We start from the raw sequence: 20,617 nt of genomic DNA on the forward strand, positions 1-20,617 counted from the left end.
GCAGATTCATTCCCCCCAGAACTATTTATAACATTACCACAGAGCCCAGTTCAATGCCACTTTGAAAAGAAGGAAAATCCACAAAGGACCTCACTCACACAGCTTCTCCACATACGTCCCAATGCTGCCATCTAGTGGGGAGCGTGGATTCCACCGGCTCGTCGAAGAAAGTATGTGCCAATTCATCCACTGTGTATGTATGCATGTCCTGTGCAATGTTGCACAGTGTGCATACTACTCTTGCTCTCCCAGAAGGGCCAGTTAAAGTTAAAGAACCGAGAACTTTAGACCCTGGAGGGGTTAATACGCCGTGGCAGTCAGGTCATCTAACCCCATCACATGTGATTCGAAATGTGATTCAAATTGGGTCGCACATGTTCACCCTTGTTTGCCTTGGCTTCTTCCTCCAGCTCGATTTATTTTTGGTATATTCATTAAGATGATGGTAAGTTATTGTCATAACGATGGCTAAATAAGATGTAAGGACAGCTCACATTAGTATAACAGTGTAATCAACTTCTCTCGATCATGATCACAAAAATGGAAAAGTGAAGGTGCGAAGATGAAAAAACCCACATTTGATTGAAGAAGAAACAAAGGATTTTGACCTTTTTATATATATAAAAAAAAAATCATAACCAATGTAAAAAAACACAAGACATTTCTGCAGAGGGTCTTTTAGAAAGGCCAAAAGGAAACCCAGAATACATGTGAACAATGGCTCCGCTGAGTAGGAACAAGAGATGTTGCACGTTTGGCATAAAATAAGCCTGTAAAAACCAACACAAAACAACTCGCAGGCCCTCTGCACAACAACAACATCAACAACACAGCAGGGAGTTGAACACAGACACATCCAACAGGAAAGAAAGCAGCCAGGCCATTCTTGTCTCAAAGCTTTGTTGCTTTGTTGGTGTTTCTGTTGGTTTGTTGACACATGAGTCCTCCTCATTCATATTCATATTCTCTCTCTCTCGCCCCGCTCCACGCGGCCGTCTCGCCACTGCAGTACCACCGTTTGACCGTACAGACGGCGAGGCGCTTATAATTGTTTATTAGTTATTATTGTTATTATATATTAATATATATATATATATATGTATATATTCTTTCTTTCCTATTTACCTTACATACCTGTCAAACAAAATGCTTTATAATGGGTGTCTATTATTCACGTGCTTCCCATGTTTATATATAAGAAGTTTGATACCACTCTGCGACGCCAGAGCCCGGCAAATAGTCTGGCTAGCTTAGCTTAGCACGACGACTGGATTCAGATTTGACTCTTTACTTATTTAGTATTTGCACAAGGAATAGCACGTTAACTAGTGAGGTTCAGATGAGCTGGTAAAGCAGATTTAGTTAGCGTTAGACAGACACGTTCAACCGACAGACATGAGAGTGGTATCACGTTTTGTCATCGAACTCTCAGCAAGAGAGCGAACGAAACGTTAAAACTGTTCCTCTCACATTTTTTTCCCCCATGACCAAGCTACACACCGGGTGTCACCACGACTCCTCGCTGGAACCAACAGCAGCGCACACAAAGCGGCGGCCTCTCACCACAAGTACACGCTGCAGCATGCTGGCACCTCTGGGCGACTCACCGGGCAGTCACATGCCGGGTTGAACGCATTTGTCTCACACGCCAGCATTTCGCCGTTCTCCGTCGCGCGTATGCTGCGGATGAAGATGTCACACTCCTGTCGGAAGAACAAATGGGATTTAAATGAATGTTATACTGTGTTTGGTGGTTAGAAAAAGAAGAAGAAAATGGATTTACAGCGTCACTCATAATGTGCTTCTTCCTCTACCTTTGTGCCCTTGGCCTTCATTTGAATTGACCGTCCATTTGGCCTGGAAGAAAAGACATTTAGCAACGACCCAGGAGCTCTTGTGTTTGTAGTGTGAGTGGAGTTATAAAGAAGGGGTGTAGTGGCCATTTGTCCAACAAATCAAAAACAAACATAAATCAAATTGCCACTGACGCACCATGGGTTTGTGGTTTACGCAGCCAAAAGAAAGCATTGTCCATTCAGGATTCCGTTTTTCTTATAATTTATTTAACTAAACAAAACAAGCAAACAAACAAAAGAACAAAGGAACTCCTAACGCTGCCTCTCCTGCGCTGGTAAAAAACCATAGGCCTACCCAGGTGCATGCTGGTCCTGTACCTGCCTACTCCTACATATAACCACAGGTGCCCACAGTGTTACCCAATTAACGAACCAATGAACAACCAAAAGACTAAATATATCTAGACAACAACAATAAAGAATTAAACTAAACTAAAAACTATCACAAGAAAAAAGCTATTCTAATATATCAAAACATCTAACCTAAATAAGCAAACAACCTGAATGATTAAACAATACTACTTGTCAATAAAACAACTAAATACTAATATCAATTAAATAGCTCCAACAAGGGGTGTGGCATTAGAAAATAGATCTGACAGTAGTTCTGTACTTGCATTACTTTTTTTTTTTTAAAAGGTTGTTTTACTGGAACATTTTTCTTCGTATGTGTTTGAGAAGTCCTCAGCAAGGCACCGGGTGGCCCAAACTGAAGCGTTTACGTCGCCGGTCTTTTTGGCGATGTCGTCCAAGCTGAGCGTGATCACTTTCCCTGGCGCTCAGACGACGAGCTGGCGGACGTCGTCTCTTCTCACCAGAGAGCTCAAGCTGTCGGAAGTCGGACTCATTGAACTGTTTCAGGTCTGAAGCAGACGAAAGGTCAAGGACCAAATCCAATTCAATTCAATTCAGTTTATTTTGTATCAGCAACAGATGGACAGAAGCAATAGATGTCATGTGTACAGATGAACAGCGTTACAGAGTTACAACACATTCAATGAATATGACATAAATGATGAATAATGAGTAGTAGGCATGGACCACGATCCAGACCTCCACAATCCATGAAAGGAGTTAGAGAGGAGGGGCATCAGCAGGGCCAAGGCAGGAGGCAAATGCGTTTTTATTGGTTTTGTTTTTGTATTGCTTTATTGTTTTTGTGATCCGAGTATACGTTTATGCAGCTGCATGCTGGGATTTGTGCTACCCCACATTTTCATATAGCCTTAAGTATTGCGCACACGTCTATTTAGTGTCTTATTTGTCCCCTTCAAAGTGCCATCAGTGGTCTTAAGTGTAGCCTGTTCGAGGCCTTACCTTGACAGGAAACGCTCCTTCCACCGCCCCAAACGCTCCTCATGAGGACTCATTGTGTCCTACAACTCAGGATGAACACACCAGTTTAGAGGGAAAAGTCTTTCCTCAAAGTTGGCAGAAATTAAGTCAAATATTCACCATGATGCATGCTGTTTGCTGAAGACAACCGTAATGATTTATCCTTACATTGACTCTGTTCTGTCTTACTTCCTCAATCCAATTCAAGATGCTTAATTTGCATGAATGTAACGGGGACGATGTTTCCAAAGCGTCAAGAAGGCTATTTGATTTTTTGTTTTTGTATTGTAGCCTATTACTTACCTGTTAGTGATCTCGTTGTCTGGGAAGAAACACGTGACTACTTCGCCGTGTTTGTTGTGCAGTCAGCTGTCAGTGTTGTTTTCATGCACAGTGACGGTTCTGGGCCGCATACAAAGGCCGCTGTCTCCGATTATTTTCGGAACTTTTGACCAAACTTTATGGTTGAGCAGTTATCGACTGTTAAACATCACAATAAACACTTTCCAACCAAATACCTTTGTCCCCCTTGCTGAGAGGTGCTGAAGTTTCGAAAGAAAATGTGCACATGTTTGTGATAGTACAACCTCAAACCGCTAGAGGGAGCCAGACGGCCACGGCTGCAACGTAAAGTCATGCCCCTGTTACAAAAGTGTATTGAACTTCAATAACGTGGATTACCGTAATGGAGATTACTTGCCGTAAAGTCAGCCGTCTGGCAGTGCAACGAGGTGAGACAAACGGTACATGTTCCACATACATGAGACGTTTGAGGCCCGTTTAAGCTTACTTTTGTACGCTAATGACAGTAAAAAAAAATATTTACTAGAATACAACCGATATAAATAATAATTTTTTTAATGTATAAAGCAAATCAATTAATTAATTATTATATTATATATATATATATATATATTGTTTTATATATATATATTGTTATATATATATATATATATATATATATATATTGGTATTATTATATTATTGAATATATGTTTTAGCTTTACATTTGTTATTTGTCTTTGGCAACTTGACCTTTAATGTTACTTTAAAAATCTAGCTTTTTTTCTTAGTTTCTCCTATTTGAATATAAGGGGCTTTGATTTGACCTAAATATTGGTAGATTTAAATATGTTAATGTGAGCGTGGATGGTCTTTTTCAAAGATGTGTTGAATTTAAATACCAGTTGCATTTCAGGCAAATAACACATCTAAAAGAATATGGTCTTTCTGAGAAAGTAATATGTATCACATATTGAGAATTCACATATGTATGATATAATATCACAGTATGTGATGCCCTTTTAATGTTTAATTATTTCCTTCTAGTCTAAAAAAGTACTGTAGAACATACTGTATATTTCTTCACAGCTGATTTTAAACATAACAAAACGATTAAAGATTCATGTATCTCAAGCCACGCCCTTCCGTACTTGTGAAACGCATAGCCCCGCCCCCTCCTGCACCCTCCGATATTATTATGGGTGTGGAATGTCCGGTATTTTGAGTCCGGATCGTTAGGTACCACGCAGTGTGCGCGTGTGTCACAAGAGTACGTGCGTGTGTGCGCGCGTTTGTGTGCGTGAGAGAGAGAGAGAGATTTCGCCGTGTGGTCCGACGCGCTGCCAGCTCGGACGCCGTCTCCGCCTTGCACCGCAGGCAGGCGCCGCGCTCCTACATGCGAGTTCACCGCCGCGGCTCCACACTCGTTGGCCAGCAATGACCGAGAGCCCCGCGACCAAGCCGGCCGACGGGGAAGCGCGTCCGCGCGTGAAGAACGGACTGAAGCCGGAGAGGAACGGCTTGGTGAAGAGCCTCCGCCGCTGCCATGAGCGGCAGCCCAAGCGCCACTGCCACCCCGAGGAGGAGGAGGTGAGGCCCGGGATGGGGATGGGGATGGGGATGGGGATGGGGATGGGGATGGGGATGGGGATGGGGAGGCTGCTGTAGCCGGGGACGCGTCTGCTACGTGAACCCGGAAACACCTCGGACTCGCTGCCACCTTCATGGACTCGTGCGTTATCAGGATACGACTCGATAACACAGCACCTGCAGTGTGTTGCCTTGGAGCCACGGTTCTCTCTCTCTCTAGAGTACAATTACATCTAAAAAAAACACTGACGGGGTTTCCCACGTTCTTAACTTAATAGGCTCCCTCAAAACACGAATCAAACGCTTTACATATTCAAATGTCAACTTTATGAATGGTCTTATGATTGTATACAGGCGCGTGTGACAGCTCCCGAAAGTTGACGTTGTACCAAATTCTGAATCTATGAATCTGCTAAATATGCATGCCGAATTTAATAAGAGCAATATCTGTAACACCACTCCGTGTTTTGATGGTTAGACTCGACGAACTGGGGGGTAGCCTCAGGCAATGTCTAAATAAATACTAATCATACAGTATCTCATGATGCTGTTGCACCAGCCAGAGCCAGTCAACCTGTGTGTGTGCGTGTGTGTGTGTGTGTGTGCGCGCGTGCGCGCTCGTGTGTGCGTGCGTGTGTGTGTTTTTTTAAGTGGAAACTAATTATTGTATACCGGCTGCTCCTCTCAACCTCAAAGTGAACTCTAAACAATTCTCAATTATGTTTTTTCAGGCTAATTTCTGAGAGTGCATTAGCTGCAATCTTCTGAGTGGTAAATGTGTGTCTGTTGACGCCTAATGGAGTGGGAGATTCCCTTCCCGTCCCTTGAAGTGGGTAACGGTGAGGGATTACAGGGAGACACTGAACCGGTTGGCGACTGTTCAGTTGAGACGCCGTGCATGCTGGGAAAACAACCTTTTTCCAAAGGAGGCTAATGAAAAGTTCCAACCCCCGCCCCCTTTTCTTTTTGCACTGTCTGTAACCGTCCCAATCGGTGTGATTTTATGATGCTGTCGATGCACACGAGCACTGAGACATGCAGTTTTTCATCAGAATGGTTGTGAGAACGAAAAGAAATGCACAGCAGGAAACATTGGTTTTAAGCTCTCTCCTAAGATCTGACTGAGGAATACAGCCGGCATCGGGGAGATGCCGTCATCTGGCATCTTCCAAACCATTTCCAGTTTGAGACTTTTTGAAGGGCAGCACACACACATACACACACACTTGGTAGAGACACACTGGTTGTCAGGTTTTTCCACAAACGGTTCTGTAAACTTTGGCCGCCCCCGAGAAAAACTGGGCCTTCAGCCTGGTGACTGAACCTCAGCTGATTGCGGTTTAGTGCAGATGTCAGCGTTTGCTGCTCGAGTTAAGGTATTTGAGAGAAAAAAGCATGACCGGTCACATGCAGCGCCTAATAGCCGTGAGCACACAGACAGCGTGATGGGGAAATTATATAACGTTTGCGAGCTTCTGTCCGTATGTGACAGAAGAAAGAGGTTGACTTGTCTTTATGACACAACATGAACATGTTAACGCGTTGCCGGCCTTTCGGCTCCGAGTGCACATATACACCGTCTCTTCCCTATTTTGGCAGTCAAATCCTCCCTCCCTGGCATTTTTTGCACACTGTTTTCTTTCCTGTGTGGTTGTTGTTCAGCCGCACCAGAGCTAATGCCTTCTTATCTTCCCCCTACTTACAATCTGACTGCACACAAGCCACCTTTTTTTAAAGTGAGAGACAGAAACCTCAGCCAACTGTAATTAAAGTAGTTTTGCGGGTCCCCGTTAGAACAAAAGGACAGGGAGTCACAGGAATAACAAATCTACTTTAATACATTCATATAAAGTATTCAAAACGTGAAATTGTATTCCAGCTTAGGTGTAAATTGCTGTGTTTGCATAGGGAGATAAGTTGTACCTTTTTACAGGCAAGGCTTGTGTCCATGGAGACAGTGTTGACTCTTTTTTTTCTTCTTTTTTTTTTTACTTTGTAATAAGAATACACGATTTAACCGCTGTACAGTTTTATTTATATATATATATATATATATATATATATATATATAAATTCATATATATATATATATATATTTTAAAATGTGTATATATATATATATATATATATATTTTTTTTTTAATAAATATATTTTTTTCTTTTTATGAATATGTATATATTTCTAAATAAAATATATATTTTCAAAGATACATCAGGTATTTTGTAATATAATGTATATGCACTGAAAGAACATTTGCCTAAAAAAAACTTATATGCCGAAGGTCATCTTAGTTCACAGGTCACTTAAATCTGAATTTCTGCTATCCCATCGCCCAGGTCCATGCGGCGGCGCTCAATGGCGGCCTGTACAACCGGCCCTTCCTCGAGTCGTTCGAGGAGACGCCCATGCTGGTGGCGGTGCTCACCTACATGGGCTACGGCATCCTGACCGTCTTCGGCTACCTGCGTGACTTCCTCCGCCACTGGAAGATCGAGCGGTGCCACATCGCCAGGGAGAAGGAGGAGCAGAAGGTGAGGGAGGGAGTTGTCTTTTGTCTGCAGATGCACGCGCAGTCTGCACACTTTGCCAATGTCAAGATGACTGGAATCTTACCTCGTGAGCAAAGTTGACGTCAAGGAAAAGAAGGCCAGACTGAATCAGGGTGTTATTCTCACGCCACGAAGCCTCCCAAATTAGAAACCATGGGTTCTTGTATGTCAAACAGCTTTAAGTATTGTAAAGCATTGCTCCAAGCTCATCGAAGTATTCATATAGAACCAAATTCACCCCTCGGATCATTATATGGACTCTTTGTTGTTGTTATGGCTTGTCTTCACAACTCTGTGGAAAGTAAATGTGCTCATTGCATTGTTTTTGTCTCATTTCTTTCTTCCTGAAACGTGTCCTGAACCGCTAAATTTTATTTTTTTCTTCTCTCAACTGTTATGTCACTTTTGATAGTGAGGCCCATTGTTTTTAAGAGTTTTGGTTACGTCGAGGAAAGGAAGCGGGAGAGATAAACGCGGGGAAGTTGTGAAATCCGCCCCGCGGGACATGCCCCGCATTCTATTCTCTTGAGAACCAAGAATGTTAAGGAAGATGTTCCAGTAATTCTTTCCTTCCAGCGGTGCCTGCCAAAAGTATACATGGCCTGTAGTTCTTTGAAGTTACCGGTAGTTTTTATATCCTCCTCCTCCTCATCACGCTCTCTCTCTCTCTCTCTATTCATCCACCTGTAGGACTTTGTGCCCCTCTACCAGGACTTTGAGAACTTTTACACCAGAAACCTCTACATGCGTATAAGGGACAACTGGAACAGGCCCATATGCAGCGTCCCGGGGGCCAAAGTGGACGTGATAGAGCGAGCGTCCAGCGACTACAACTGGACTTTTAAGTGAGAGAGACATTCATTCAGTGGTGCCATGTATAAGTCAACATAAAGGTATATGCAGACACATATAAAGGTATATGCAGACTTGTGCCGTTTGGTTATGGGTCAGTCGAGGGTAAGTCCTGACTGCTTCCACTCTTCTCCTCTACAAATACCAACGGGGCAAGGGACACTTTTCCCTTCAGGAGATGAGACTGGGTAGCGTTACTCGTCTACGATAACTCGGGGCAGCGTTGTGCACCAGCTAGAAAGTTGCAATGTCATGTTGTTGAGTTTTATGAAAGAGGAAACTGGCACGAGGCAAAAGTGAGCTTTGAATGTGTTTTTCATATAGTGGCATCTGCTGTCATTATTTTTTTTCTTTCTGTGTCTGTTATCTTGATGATAATTTTTTTTTAAAACATGTGTAATAAGCAACAATTTTCTAACCATTTTTATTCTTAATTATTCTGACTTTTATGTTCTCAAATTAATTTACATAATTACATAAATTAGGTACAGCCTGATATTGCCAGACCAAACCGCAAATTGAAAATTTATAATAATAATGTTATTGTTGCGTGATTTAGGCAGTTCCGCCCGATGCATACAGCCAATCGGAGGACAGTGCTGCCAGCCAATCGCAACACATTGGAGCGGGACAGCTGAGCGAAATGTATGCAGGCTGCAGCGTGCAGAGACGAGCTGTTATATTAATGTTTTGCGGTCAGAAATGCGGCAAACACACTTTTTATCTCAAGAAAAGCGTTAAATGCATCCGATTGTACGGTCCAAAAATACCTTTGTTCTATTTCTCATGTCAATGAACACGAGGCCAGGGGCCAAACTGTGGCTCAAATCAGAACACATTTCTTGGCAGATTATTATGGCCCAAATAATCTGTCAAGAAAAAAAACATTCAATGGGAAACTTGTGATCTTGTCGTATTGGCTGTACCAATAGGCTTGCATGAACATCTCTTTTATTGTACCCTCCCCACACCCCACCCCCCTCTTTCAGTTACACGGGTCGGGTGGTGCAGGAAGTGATCAACTTGGGCTCGTACAATTACTTGGGCTTCGCTGAGAACACGGGTCCGTGCGCCACCTCCGCGGCCGAGGTCACCGCGAAGTACGGCGTTGGAGTTGCGAGCACCAGGCAGGAGATTGGTACAATCACACGCCGAAACACAGACGCGCCGGCGACACTCTCTGTCACCGGAGCTGAACAGCAGGAATGTGTTGGTGGTGGGGGGGGGGGGGGCGTGAATTCTCCACAGTAAAGAGAGAATAATGGAGCAGTTTGTTTTGTGGCACAGTGGAAACTAACACGGTAGATTTTCTGTCCTGACAACGTAGTGTGCAAATATTGCCAAGCGTTGTTTAGTATCTGGGCTTTATTTGTCCTGCACAACAGACATTGGTTTTCTTAACGGATGCACGACAAAAATATTTGGGTGCCTCGGGCTGTTCGTTCAATCCATACAAAAACGGAAGTGTAAAAAGGACTCCAGGAAGTCACTGCACCCATCCAAGAAATAAGCTAACCATTTCCTGGCAGAATATTCCTATTGAATGGACCGACATGAGAGCGGTCTCAAGCTTCTCATGTAATTCTCAACAAGAAAGCCAATACACCTATTTACCAAGCAATCTATGTCATGCTGATGTTTGAGGTTTTGTTTGGTATGGTGACGACCTGTGAATCTCCATCTCAGGTAACCTGGACGGACACGAGGAGATGGAGAAACTGGTGGCTAAGTTCCTGGGTGTGGAGTCGGCCATGGCGTTTGGGATGGGGTTTGCAACCAACTCCATGAACATACCAGCACTCGCTGGCAAGGTAAGTCCACCGGTTAATGTCTTCTTAGTTGTCCTGCGATTTCTTCTTGTTGCACACTTGTCTTTGTGTTTTATTTCTTGTTCCCCATACTTTTAGCTGGCCGTTTCTTTCCTTGTCAGGTTTATGTTACTCTTTCCTCTTATTCCTTCCTCGCTCCCTGCCCACTGTCACTCACTCTACCTTCTACGGATGTTCGGTTTGGAGTAGTGTATGCACTCGCATGTATGTGTGTGTGTGTATGTATGTATGTATGTATATATATATATATATATATATATATATATATATATATATATATATATATATATATATATATATATATATATATATATGAAATATGTTTTCTACCAGAGCACACTTATTGTAGCTTTAACTTTTAAGGTTTCGTAACATCACATCAAATGAGCGTCCCCTGGCCTTGTGTGTCGGGAGAAAACACTTCCTGTTGGCACGAGCAACTGGTACAACCTACAGTGTGTCGTCACATGATATGCAGCCGTGTCTGTTGAACGCGTCACTTTTGACTAGAAATGACTAGAAACTGCAGTTTTTAGATGAGTATTGGGAAATAAATAATAAATACAAAAATTCCGACCTGTACTGTTTTGTCACGCCATGGTTGCTCGGCAGGAAGATCCCTCACCACATAGTGATGCAACATCAGTAGTATTTGCTCAATGACTTCCCTTAAACAGGCCAACAATAAAGAAACGCTGTCTGCTGCCTCAGATAGATATTACAGAAATCACATGTGTGAATCAAGTCTAAATGTTGCCTTGTGTTCCACAGGGCTGTCTGATTCTGAGTGATGAATTAAACCATGCCTCCCTGGTCCTTGGTGTCAGACTCTCAGGGTCCACCATCAGAGTCTTCAAGCACAACAGTGAGTCTGTGATCCCAATCAGGTCATTGATTTAACTAATGGCTTTACTCAATAAGGACTTTCTTTTCTTATCCTTCTATATGCTGTATGTTGCCGATATGTGATAACTTGATCTCATCACTTTTCATATACGCACTACTGTAGTGGATACTGGCACTACTTGATGAATGACAGATACTTTGGTTTCAGGGCCCTCCTCGTATTGTTCATGCTGGCTCACTGTCATACTTGAATAGAACCGAAGAATAGCCTTTGTTCACGTTATTCCTGACACCTGTGCTTTTTCCTGGTAGCCTACAAGTCAGAATGTCTGCTGTTGAAAGTCATTGGCATTCAGTTTTGTCTTCTTTCTGTAACGGAAACATCAATATTATTCACACAATAAGAACACTTTGTCTGTGTTTGTATGTCAAAATGCAGGGGAGAAGAGCTAGCTGGCTAGCTGCTAACAGTGGCTCACATACTGAAACAAGTATATTGAGTGTCTTCAGGGTAGCTCATGAACAGCTCTGGCTTTTATAGAACATGAGATACATTCATTATAATGTGTGATCATTTGTATGTGTAATTGGCCACTAACTGTGTAATAGCCATTAGGCTAACTAGCCATAGCTTTGCTCTGAAGCTACGCCCACATACAAGCACTGTTTGTTTACATTTTTGCCTCCATTGCGGTGACAGCCATGGCCAGAGAAATGGTACTGTTGCTGCCAAATGCAAATGACTTATGTCCGTGTAATTGGCAGCTCAGAGGTTGGCAACCAACCTTTTAACATTTGGCAACTAGCTGCGAGCTAACTTGCAGAACCAGTTGCTTTGTCTATTGTTAAATGAATCTTATCTTACAAACCAAATACAGTTAAATTCACAAGTATATATCATTTTCTGTTGGTTTGTTATTTGAATGGTGACTGGTTGTCATTTAGTTTGCTCAAATGCAGCTAATGTTTGAAAAACAAGAGCAACATCACTGAAGAATTTGACTCCATCCGGTTATAAATGTATTTATCAAACACCCAATATTCAGTATTGTTATCCATGCTTTGTTAGGGGGTAAATGGGTCTAGGCTGGTGTCTCTCATGAATCCCCAGCTGACGACGAACTGCGAGTGATTTCCTGCTACCACTGCTGATACCACAACTTCATTTTGAATGAAGTGCAATTACTTGTCTCTCTTGATTTTCCTGTCAGATATGCAGAACCTTGAGAAACTGCTGAGAGAGGCCATAGTTCACGGGCAGCCCAGGACTCACAGACCATGGAAGAAGATCCTCATTGTGGTGGAGGGCATTTACAGGTGCATTACCCATTTACCACCCAATACATATCTTAAATAAAACCCCTTCCAGGTATTTTACAGTTACAGTTAACTAGGCTAAAGGTCTCAATTGGTCAAAAGCAGTGAAACAAAATGCGTTACCAGCTTTAAAATATTGATTTCCTTCCTGGTTTCAACATGAACAATACTTACCTTAGTTGCGCAAGCAGTAGTTGCATCAGATTCTGTGCATTGGTAACTGTTTTCAATCAACAGACTTTTAATTAAAAAGATGGGTCAAATGTAATCCAATTAATTACATGTGTAAAGCCAAATAAGACAAGGCATGTTTATCTGAAAGAGTCTTACACAAACACAGCTCTTATTTTCTATTGATTGGCTTATGTGGTTCCATTGGATTCAGCAGTATCAACACTCCCGGGGAATGGATGGCTGGTTGACAGAGCTGATTCGGTGCTTGGTTAGCTCTTACTGGTTGTACACACGGTGAGCAACTTTGATGGGTAACTTTAATCCGCCTGACAGGGCGGCTGCAAGAGGCTGCCCTGTGCATCGACACTGCAAAGCAAATCTGTCTTTTTCCCCTGTGACATTGTGACATTTTCCCCACGAGTTAGCACATGTGAACAGAATATTTGAGACGGTTGTCGTTCAGCTAACGTCTGCTCGCCAGCTGACGGGTCCCATGCGTTTTGCACTCGGCCCTCGAGTGGGGAGCAGAGAGTGCTCAGATTGACACCAACTGTAACCCCTTCTACTGTGTCTTTTGTATTTACTCCCTTGCAGCATGGAGGGCAGTGTAGTGCGCCTGCCAGAGGTTATTGCCCTGAAGAAGCGCTACCGGGCCTACCTTTACTTAGACGAGGCCCACAGCATCGGGGCCCTGGGGCCGAGAGGGAGAGGCGTGATCGACTACTTTGGCCTGGACCCCTGCGATGTGGATGTCATGATGGGCACTTTCACCAAGAGCTTCGGCGCCGCAGGGGGATACATTGCAGGGAAAAGGGTGAGAATGCGGGGGTGGGGGGGTTGTATATTTTATTTGTATCTGTTTTTGAAAGCACAGTTATAAAAGAGAGAGCAGAACTAAATCACTGGCAGTCACAGATGGTTTCGCGGTTCGGCAACCCAGTGTTCTTACTGGTTTGCCGAACTGGGCTAAACATCAATCTGTACGTCTCAGCTGCAAACTATCTCTCAATATCTGTGGTTTCCGTGTCAAGTGACAAAATGTAATGTGGATTTTCAGCCTGGCAGCGCATGGCCTCTGCATTCCTGTCCTATTAGCCCCCTAATATGACGTCAGTGTATCAAAACAAAAAGGCCAGGTTCACAGACGTCTCGACTTGCTTTTGCGTCTCACTCTCACAAAAAAAAAAAAATACTAAAGATTCGTCCGAGCAGAATTACTGGCTTCTTCTCACCTGCAAAAACCGCAAGGATGGGCGGTAATCTTGTTTCATAAGTGGAAGGACAAAATGTGAGGAGTGCTTTTATCAAAACTACAATCCAATTTACCTCGTAATATGCAGTTTGCATTGGATGCCAGAGTCTGTTGTAGAGCCACAATCTGTACAAAACTTGTTTACATTGGTAAAGCTCTCCATGCACGTCTCTTTATGTCTCCTGTGTATCTGGGTTTAGGAGCTCATCGAGTACCTGCGCTCCCATTCGCACAGTGCGGTCTACGCCACCTCCATGTCTCCTCCTGTGGTGGAGCAAATCATCACTTCTATGAAGTGCATTATGGGAGAGGATGGAACAACGATCGGTGAGTGGTTCAATAATATATATATATATTGTTTTAATAGTTTTTGACCTAGTGGTGACATTGAATATTTGATTACTCAACATATTTTTCAATGGATTTCATGGATATAAATAATGCAGGTTTAAATATGTTCAAAACTAAGAGAGGATGAGTCTCCAGAATGCATTGTGTGCACCGTGATCGTGTGAACCCCCCCCCCACCCCGCACGAGACACCTGTTGGAGTCCCCACATTCATCAGATATGTTCCTACCTAATCATTTCAAATGAACCAAGAGTGACACCTGTCAGAGTAGCTTCGTGGCTGTCCGCTTTGTCAGTGTGTTGAGTGAATCCCATCTTAGCTCCTGTAATTGGCACCACAATAAGGCACCACCAGGTGTCACTGCACACCAATGAAATCTATCACAGTAGTCCTATCTGACTCCAGTTCCTCTTCTATTCCTCCATTATTGCAAGGCTAGGCCAGATAAATCTCCAGTAAGATTTATCTTTTTTGTCGTTCTTTTAACCCCCCCCCCCCCCCCCCCCCCCCAAAGAAAACATGATTTTTGATTCTGGCATATGTGTGTGTGTGTGTGTGTATTGTTGTTTATTAGTCTTGTGAAGCCAGCTATTCAAAAGAACGCAGTGAATCTGAGAAACATTCCAGAGAAAGTGAAAACCTGCTCTCCGCATGGTGCCATAAATGTGATTGCTTGCAGCTGTTTGTCAACCTTCTTTTTTTCCTTCCTCTTTTCAAAGCATCATCAAACAAGCTATAAATAATTTCTCTCTCTACTCTCCCTCCCCATCACTTGTGCCTGAAAGATCAAATCTGGTAAAGGGGGTAAAAACCTGTTTTAGTAAAGGAGAGATTTCTGACATCTTTTTTTTTCTTTCTCGCATTTATTCAAACTTTTGATTCATGAATTGTGTTGTTGAACGGAGTTCATTTGGTGGAGCTGGATGTTCACCGCAGTGTAAATATAGTAAATGATCATTAACTCTGAGGGTCAACTCAACGTTTCAATGTCTCCTCCCACGTCCCCAGGCCTCAAGCGTGTGCAACAACTGGCAGGGAACGTCGTCTATTTCCGCAAGAGGCTCCAAGAGATGGGCTTCATCATCTATGGCAACGAGGACTCGCCCGTTGTGCCCATGATGCTCTACATGCCCGCCAAGATAGGGTGAGTCTCCATCGTTGACCAGATGCTGCTGCTGTCGTCATCCTCCAATCGGAGGAATGTGCACGCCGGTGAATGTTGTGTGTAACTTGTGCCTGCGTCTCCTCGCGTTCGTCCCACCAGAGCGTTCGGCAGGGAGATGCTGAAGAGGAACATCGGGGTGGTGGTCGTGGGTTTCCCCGCTACACCCATCATCGAGTCCCGGGCGCGCTTCTGCATCTCGGCCGCCCACACAAGAGACGTGCTCGACAGGGTAACTTTTATTAATTAAATACATTTTTTTACAGCTCACATTTAAATGGATGGGGAAACCAGACTTGCCCCTTTTTAAATGGCTTCAACTTTTTGGCAAAGAACTTAGAATATTGTAAAACAAAGAAATAGTCAAAACATCTTGATTAAAAAAACAAGATGCGGCTTAGCTTTTTGTAACCCTACCAACAGGGCAGTCTGTGCTTTGTTTAAAACAAAGCACAAAACACAAACAAAGACACAGCTCTCACACTACTAAATTATTAAAGCCAAATCATGGCCACTGAAAATACCCGGTCCTGATTGGTTGGTGGTTAATCTTCTCCAGGTCTTTGTAATCAGTGTTAGAAGCCTGCTTCAGTTTTTCTCGTAAAGACAACAAAAAATGATTGCAGCACACGCATGCAGAGTCCAGTGTCTAGTTTCATGTAGCCAGATTACCTGCGCGGGTGGAGCTGAAGCACTCATTATTCGGTGAAAAACACGGAATGTCTTTAATCAGTCCGGATTGCCTTTCCGAAAGCCTCACTGGAGTACGCTTACAGCGACTTAGAGCCTACATACAAACACTAGACGTCAAAGTTGTCCAGACATTAGCTAGTTAGCTATACTTGCAAGTTATTGTTGTGGAGTCCAGAAGGAAGAGAAGGTTGTACATGTCAATATCCCACGATTGGTAGTACCATTGATACTATGAGCTTTAAAAAAAAAAAAGAATCTCTTTTAAAAAATTTTTTTTATAACAGCTCCTGTTCCAGGTTTGTGTAATAACCTTCAATTAGTTTGAATTCAAGCCGAAGCGGTCACAACGACACTGAAATGGGAAGAAGGGCGGTGGAGTGGGCGGGAGAACTGTCTATAGTCGGAAGGACACAGGTGTGATCTGCCGTGACCCCAAATGTCTTCTTGTGGAGTCTGTGTGTGTGTGTGTGTGTGTGTGTGTGTGTGTGTGTGTGTGTGTGTAGAGTGTATTCACGGTACCTTTCCCCTGAGCTTAACCTCCACTCTAGCCGTCCTATTTCCTCATTTGATCGCTTCCTTGGCGAACCATCAGAGAGCCGCCCACTCCTCTTCCACGATACTGAGCTCCCCACAGACCCGCCTGCTCGTCCTCTTAAAGTCACCGTTAAAAGCTTCGGCCTGTCTCCCATTCTCGCATTAATACAGATCCTCTCGCACAGCGACTGAGACGTCTCCTGTATAATTGGGCTGTTCTTGTGGCTCAGATGATGCCGTGTCTCCGGGAAGTGCTGTCTTATTGGAGGGGTGGGGGAGGGGGCTGTTATCCACTCCCGTTCCTCTTCTCTTTTTTTTTGCTCTTCAAAAAGAAATAAAACAAAATAAAGCGAGGACAGGGCGTGGGAGTATCCCAGCGCTGTAGTGCTTTTATCTGTCATGATGCTAAAGTCTCTCTTTGTTAGCCGTCCTCTCCGTATCACTCTCGGGTACTTTGATGTGTCGCGTCGAATTTGTGCGTCTCTTTTATCTGCCGTGCGAGCTTTTCGCAGTTTTAACTTCTCAATCAAACGCGCACACACATGCACATAAACCTTAATTCCTTTTCTTGTGTCCTCCTGAAGACGTTTTTATTTCACTGACCACATTCATATCCGGCTCGACAAATCATACTAATCTACGCTGACTTCTTGACACAGTGAAAAGGGACTGAGGTCCCTTTATTTGGGGCATTCTGTGGCCTTTGTTTTGGATAAAATGTATATTTAGTTTTCATCCGGTTTGATATTTGTCATAGATTTGTGAAGGTATTCATTCTGTGTGAAACTAATCAGTCTTCAGTAGTACGTAACATTGCATTCAGTCACACCCAGCTCGTGTCGTTATTGTTGATCACGTGACTGCTTGAAATTTAGGAACTTTACTCAGAAATAAGGCATTTTTAGGACTGAGAACAGAAGTCATCGCCTCCTCTGCCGTAACAAATGTGCGACCGAGGACTTCACCTCAAGACGAATGGGGAAAGATTGGGTCTATTTGCAGCATTTAAAGTCAGCTGTGTTTTCTGTTCCAGCCCATGTTTGTGATTTAAACAAGACCGGTGTGTGTTTTGTCCATAACAATCTTGCTTGGTGCAGCTTTAATTTTCCCCGAGCCACAGAGTGCAGCTTCTTTTTTATTGTACTAATGTCTCCACAGGCGCTGAGTGTCATCAGCGAGGTAGGAGACCTTCTTCAGCTCAAGTACTCCCGACACAAAATCCATCCGTCGTTGACGAGGACGTGTACGAGGACGTCGACGACTGATGAGCCGCTCCTCTCCTGAAGTGGCGTGAAGCAGAACAACCCCAGAAATTGCCCAACGGGTCGAGATGGATCACAGGTCTTTCACGAGGACCGAGATGTGCACAGGTGCCTCCTAGCCACTAGCGTTCCATAAAGTACCCCCCCCCCCCCCCCCCCCCCCCACACACACACACACACACACACACACACACACACACACACACACACACACACACACACACACACACACACACACCAACAAAAGGAGAAACACTTTGTTAGTTCTACTTTGCCTTATTTACCCATACAGAACCTGTGGTGCACACACTGAAAGACAGCACTTACACTTTCCTTTTGCGTCAAATACTTTTGTGTGTGTGTGTGTGTGTGTGAGTGTGTGTGTGTGTGTCTGTGGTGGACAAATGCCAACTTTCCAAATGACTCTGTGAGCCTGGCACTTTTACGTCAAAAGTGGCGATGATGTCACTCGGCAAAAGAAGTTGCCGACCATCAGAAGATGTTGAGCTGCAGATAACTCCCCTGATCAATGCAACGACGTGTTCCGTAAAGCCAGCGTTTGCCACTTCTTTTGTGAATAAGCTTGCTTTGATTTCGTTATTCCTGAAGTTGGATGAGAACATTAGCACCACTCTCGTGACTGTACGGCAGGTATGAATGCAGCAGGCGCTCGGCTTAGCGTAGAACAGAGGGAAATGGTTCCAGCCCGTCACTCCCACGGATGTATTATTATTATTATTATTATTATTATTATTATTATGGTGCCCATTCAGTCCAATGAGGATAGGTCCTGGTTATGCGGCCCACTGAATATGTGCAGTAGTGTCTCTCTCTCTCTCGCTGGAACCGCCCATTCGCAGGTCTTGATATACGTCCATGGTAAATCGACATAAAAGCATAGTCAGTATATATATATTTTTTTTATGGTGTTTTTGTGCTAAGCTAAGCTAATAACTCGCTGGCCCTAGCTTTATATTTACTGTACAGACACGAGTAGTTTTGCTCTCCTCTCTAAATTCAAACGAACATTTTTCACGTGAAATATGAATTTGATATCACTCAATAGTTGTATTAAAATGCCAATATCTGCCGTGTATACAGTCCAGTTTATTGGTATCAAAGCTGGAGCTTAAAGCCACTTAAGTTGAGCCACTCCAAGAAGTGCGGCACATAGGAATCATATTTTAATTCAAGACGAGTCTGGATGTGATTTCAGCGCCGGTTCTAATACCGCTCAATAATATTGTTTTATTGCCTCTTTGCGCTGTGACTTTAAAGGCATTCATACTTGCGTGCGTGCGCGTGTATGTGTGTGTGTGGGTGTGTGTGCGCTTGCTTGCATGGTTTCGGGTATTACTTTGTCACTGCACTTTTACATTGCTTCATCGATTTATTTATTTTCTGCAACGTTACACACTCCCGTTTTTCAAACTCTTTTCCTTTGTGCCACTTGAGCTTTGGAACAACAATATTCTTAAATGAAGGCAGCTGTGAAAAGAGAAAAAGAAGACTTTCCACACACAATACATTCCCACTACGACAAGCATTGTGTAACCACTCGTTCCTCATACTAATGCGTGTACAGTAAGAATGAGTCATTGAAGCTGCTCAGCACCACAGCCAGTGGTGCTCAATGAAATATACACTGTTCTGCTCGAAAATATACACTGTTCTCATAAAAATCCACTTCATTCTTGGCTCTAGGAAGGGTCTATTTTGTTTCATCTTCTTCCATAGTCGGTGTTTCTCTGTCACTGTCTGTCAAAACGGGAGATTCTTGTGTTTAGTTTCCTTCCCATAGAAAACGTATCAAAAACTTTATCTCCTAAATGTCTGTGAGCTAAAAGCTTTACAACGTTACACATGTAGATGCAGTTTGTCTTTTTTGATGTATTTTTAAGTTTGCACACTGGAAAGTCATGACATGATACTGAAAGCAGGCCTTTAGAGCACATTTTGCTATGAAAATATATATATGTAAACCAACACCTTCCGGGTTGAAGATTTAATGATGCCATTCTCAATATGAATTAGACCCCAGTGCTTTCAGAATGATTGGTGCTTAATCAAACTTTAAGTAAACCAGTTGCACAGGAACACCTGTGAGCTTTGTCGGTGTAAAGTCTGTTCAGCCCTAATATTTTGTACAAAGGTTCTATTGTCTCATTGAAAACGGAGCTATTCATAATATTGTTACATTTTGCTATGGAGCGATCTGGGAACGATGGTTATCTTCATTACTGGCAGCTTTTGGTTGACAGCACGAGAGTGCGCCATTTATAGAGGCAGTTATTTCAATGGTTTAGTTGCCACACATCAGAGACAATAATTTTCTGATATAGTGCCTTTTTGAAGCAAAATATTTTCTAAGAATTCCGATTATAGCCCGTGTTGTGACTTGGATTGTCCATCTTTCGTCTTATTTGACTTCTTTTACCACTTCAACGATACTTATAATTAGCGCTGGATGTGTCCTCTGTGTTGACTAATTCTCGTACGTTTTGATCGTAGAAAATGCACATTGCGTTTGCCACATGTCCGCAAATGATTCATATGTAAAACGTCACTCATGTCGATATTAGTAGATTGTTAAAACAATAATAAAAACTAAGCGGTTTTGAATTGCCGTCGGTGTTGTAAGACTTCTCTTTAACACACTTTATTTCTTCACACAGCCCACACTGTCCTCTCTCTCCCCACCAATCAGATTAGTGTACCCATATGAACTCACT

General features: G+C 43.1%; 1 protein-coding gene across 1 annotated transcript; it reads left to right on the plus strand.

Annotated features, from left to right (window-relative positions):
• Positions 1-4,673: 4,673 nt before the first annotated feature.
• On the plus strand, positions 4,674-20,511 carry LOC117751421 (serine palmitoyltransferase 2-like). Its single transcript, XM_034563279.1, is given in 13 exon segments — positions 4,674-5,063; positions 7,401-7,595; positions 8,304-8,458; positions 9,455-9,603; positions 10,152-10,276; positions 11,066-11,159; positions 12,352-12,457; positions 13,226-13,445; positions 14,084-14,210; positions 15,243-15,378; positions 15,499-15,628; positions 17,782-17,851; positions 17,854-20,511. Coding segments are annotated over 13 exon segments (1,695 nt in total). The 5' UTR covers positions 4,674-4,910; the 3' UTR covers positions 17,889-20,511.
• Positions 20,512-20,617: the final 106 nt, after the last annotated feature.

Source organism: Cyclopterus lumpus, chromosome 22, assembly GCF_009769545.1.
Source record: "Cyclopterus lumpus isolate fCycLum1 chromosome 22, fCycLum1.pri, whole genome shotgun sequence".
NCBI lineage: Eukaryota > Metazoa > Chordata > Actinopteri > Perciformes > Cyclopteridae > Cyclopterus > Cyclopterus lumpus.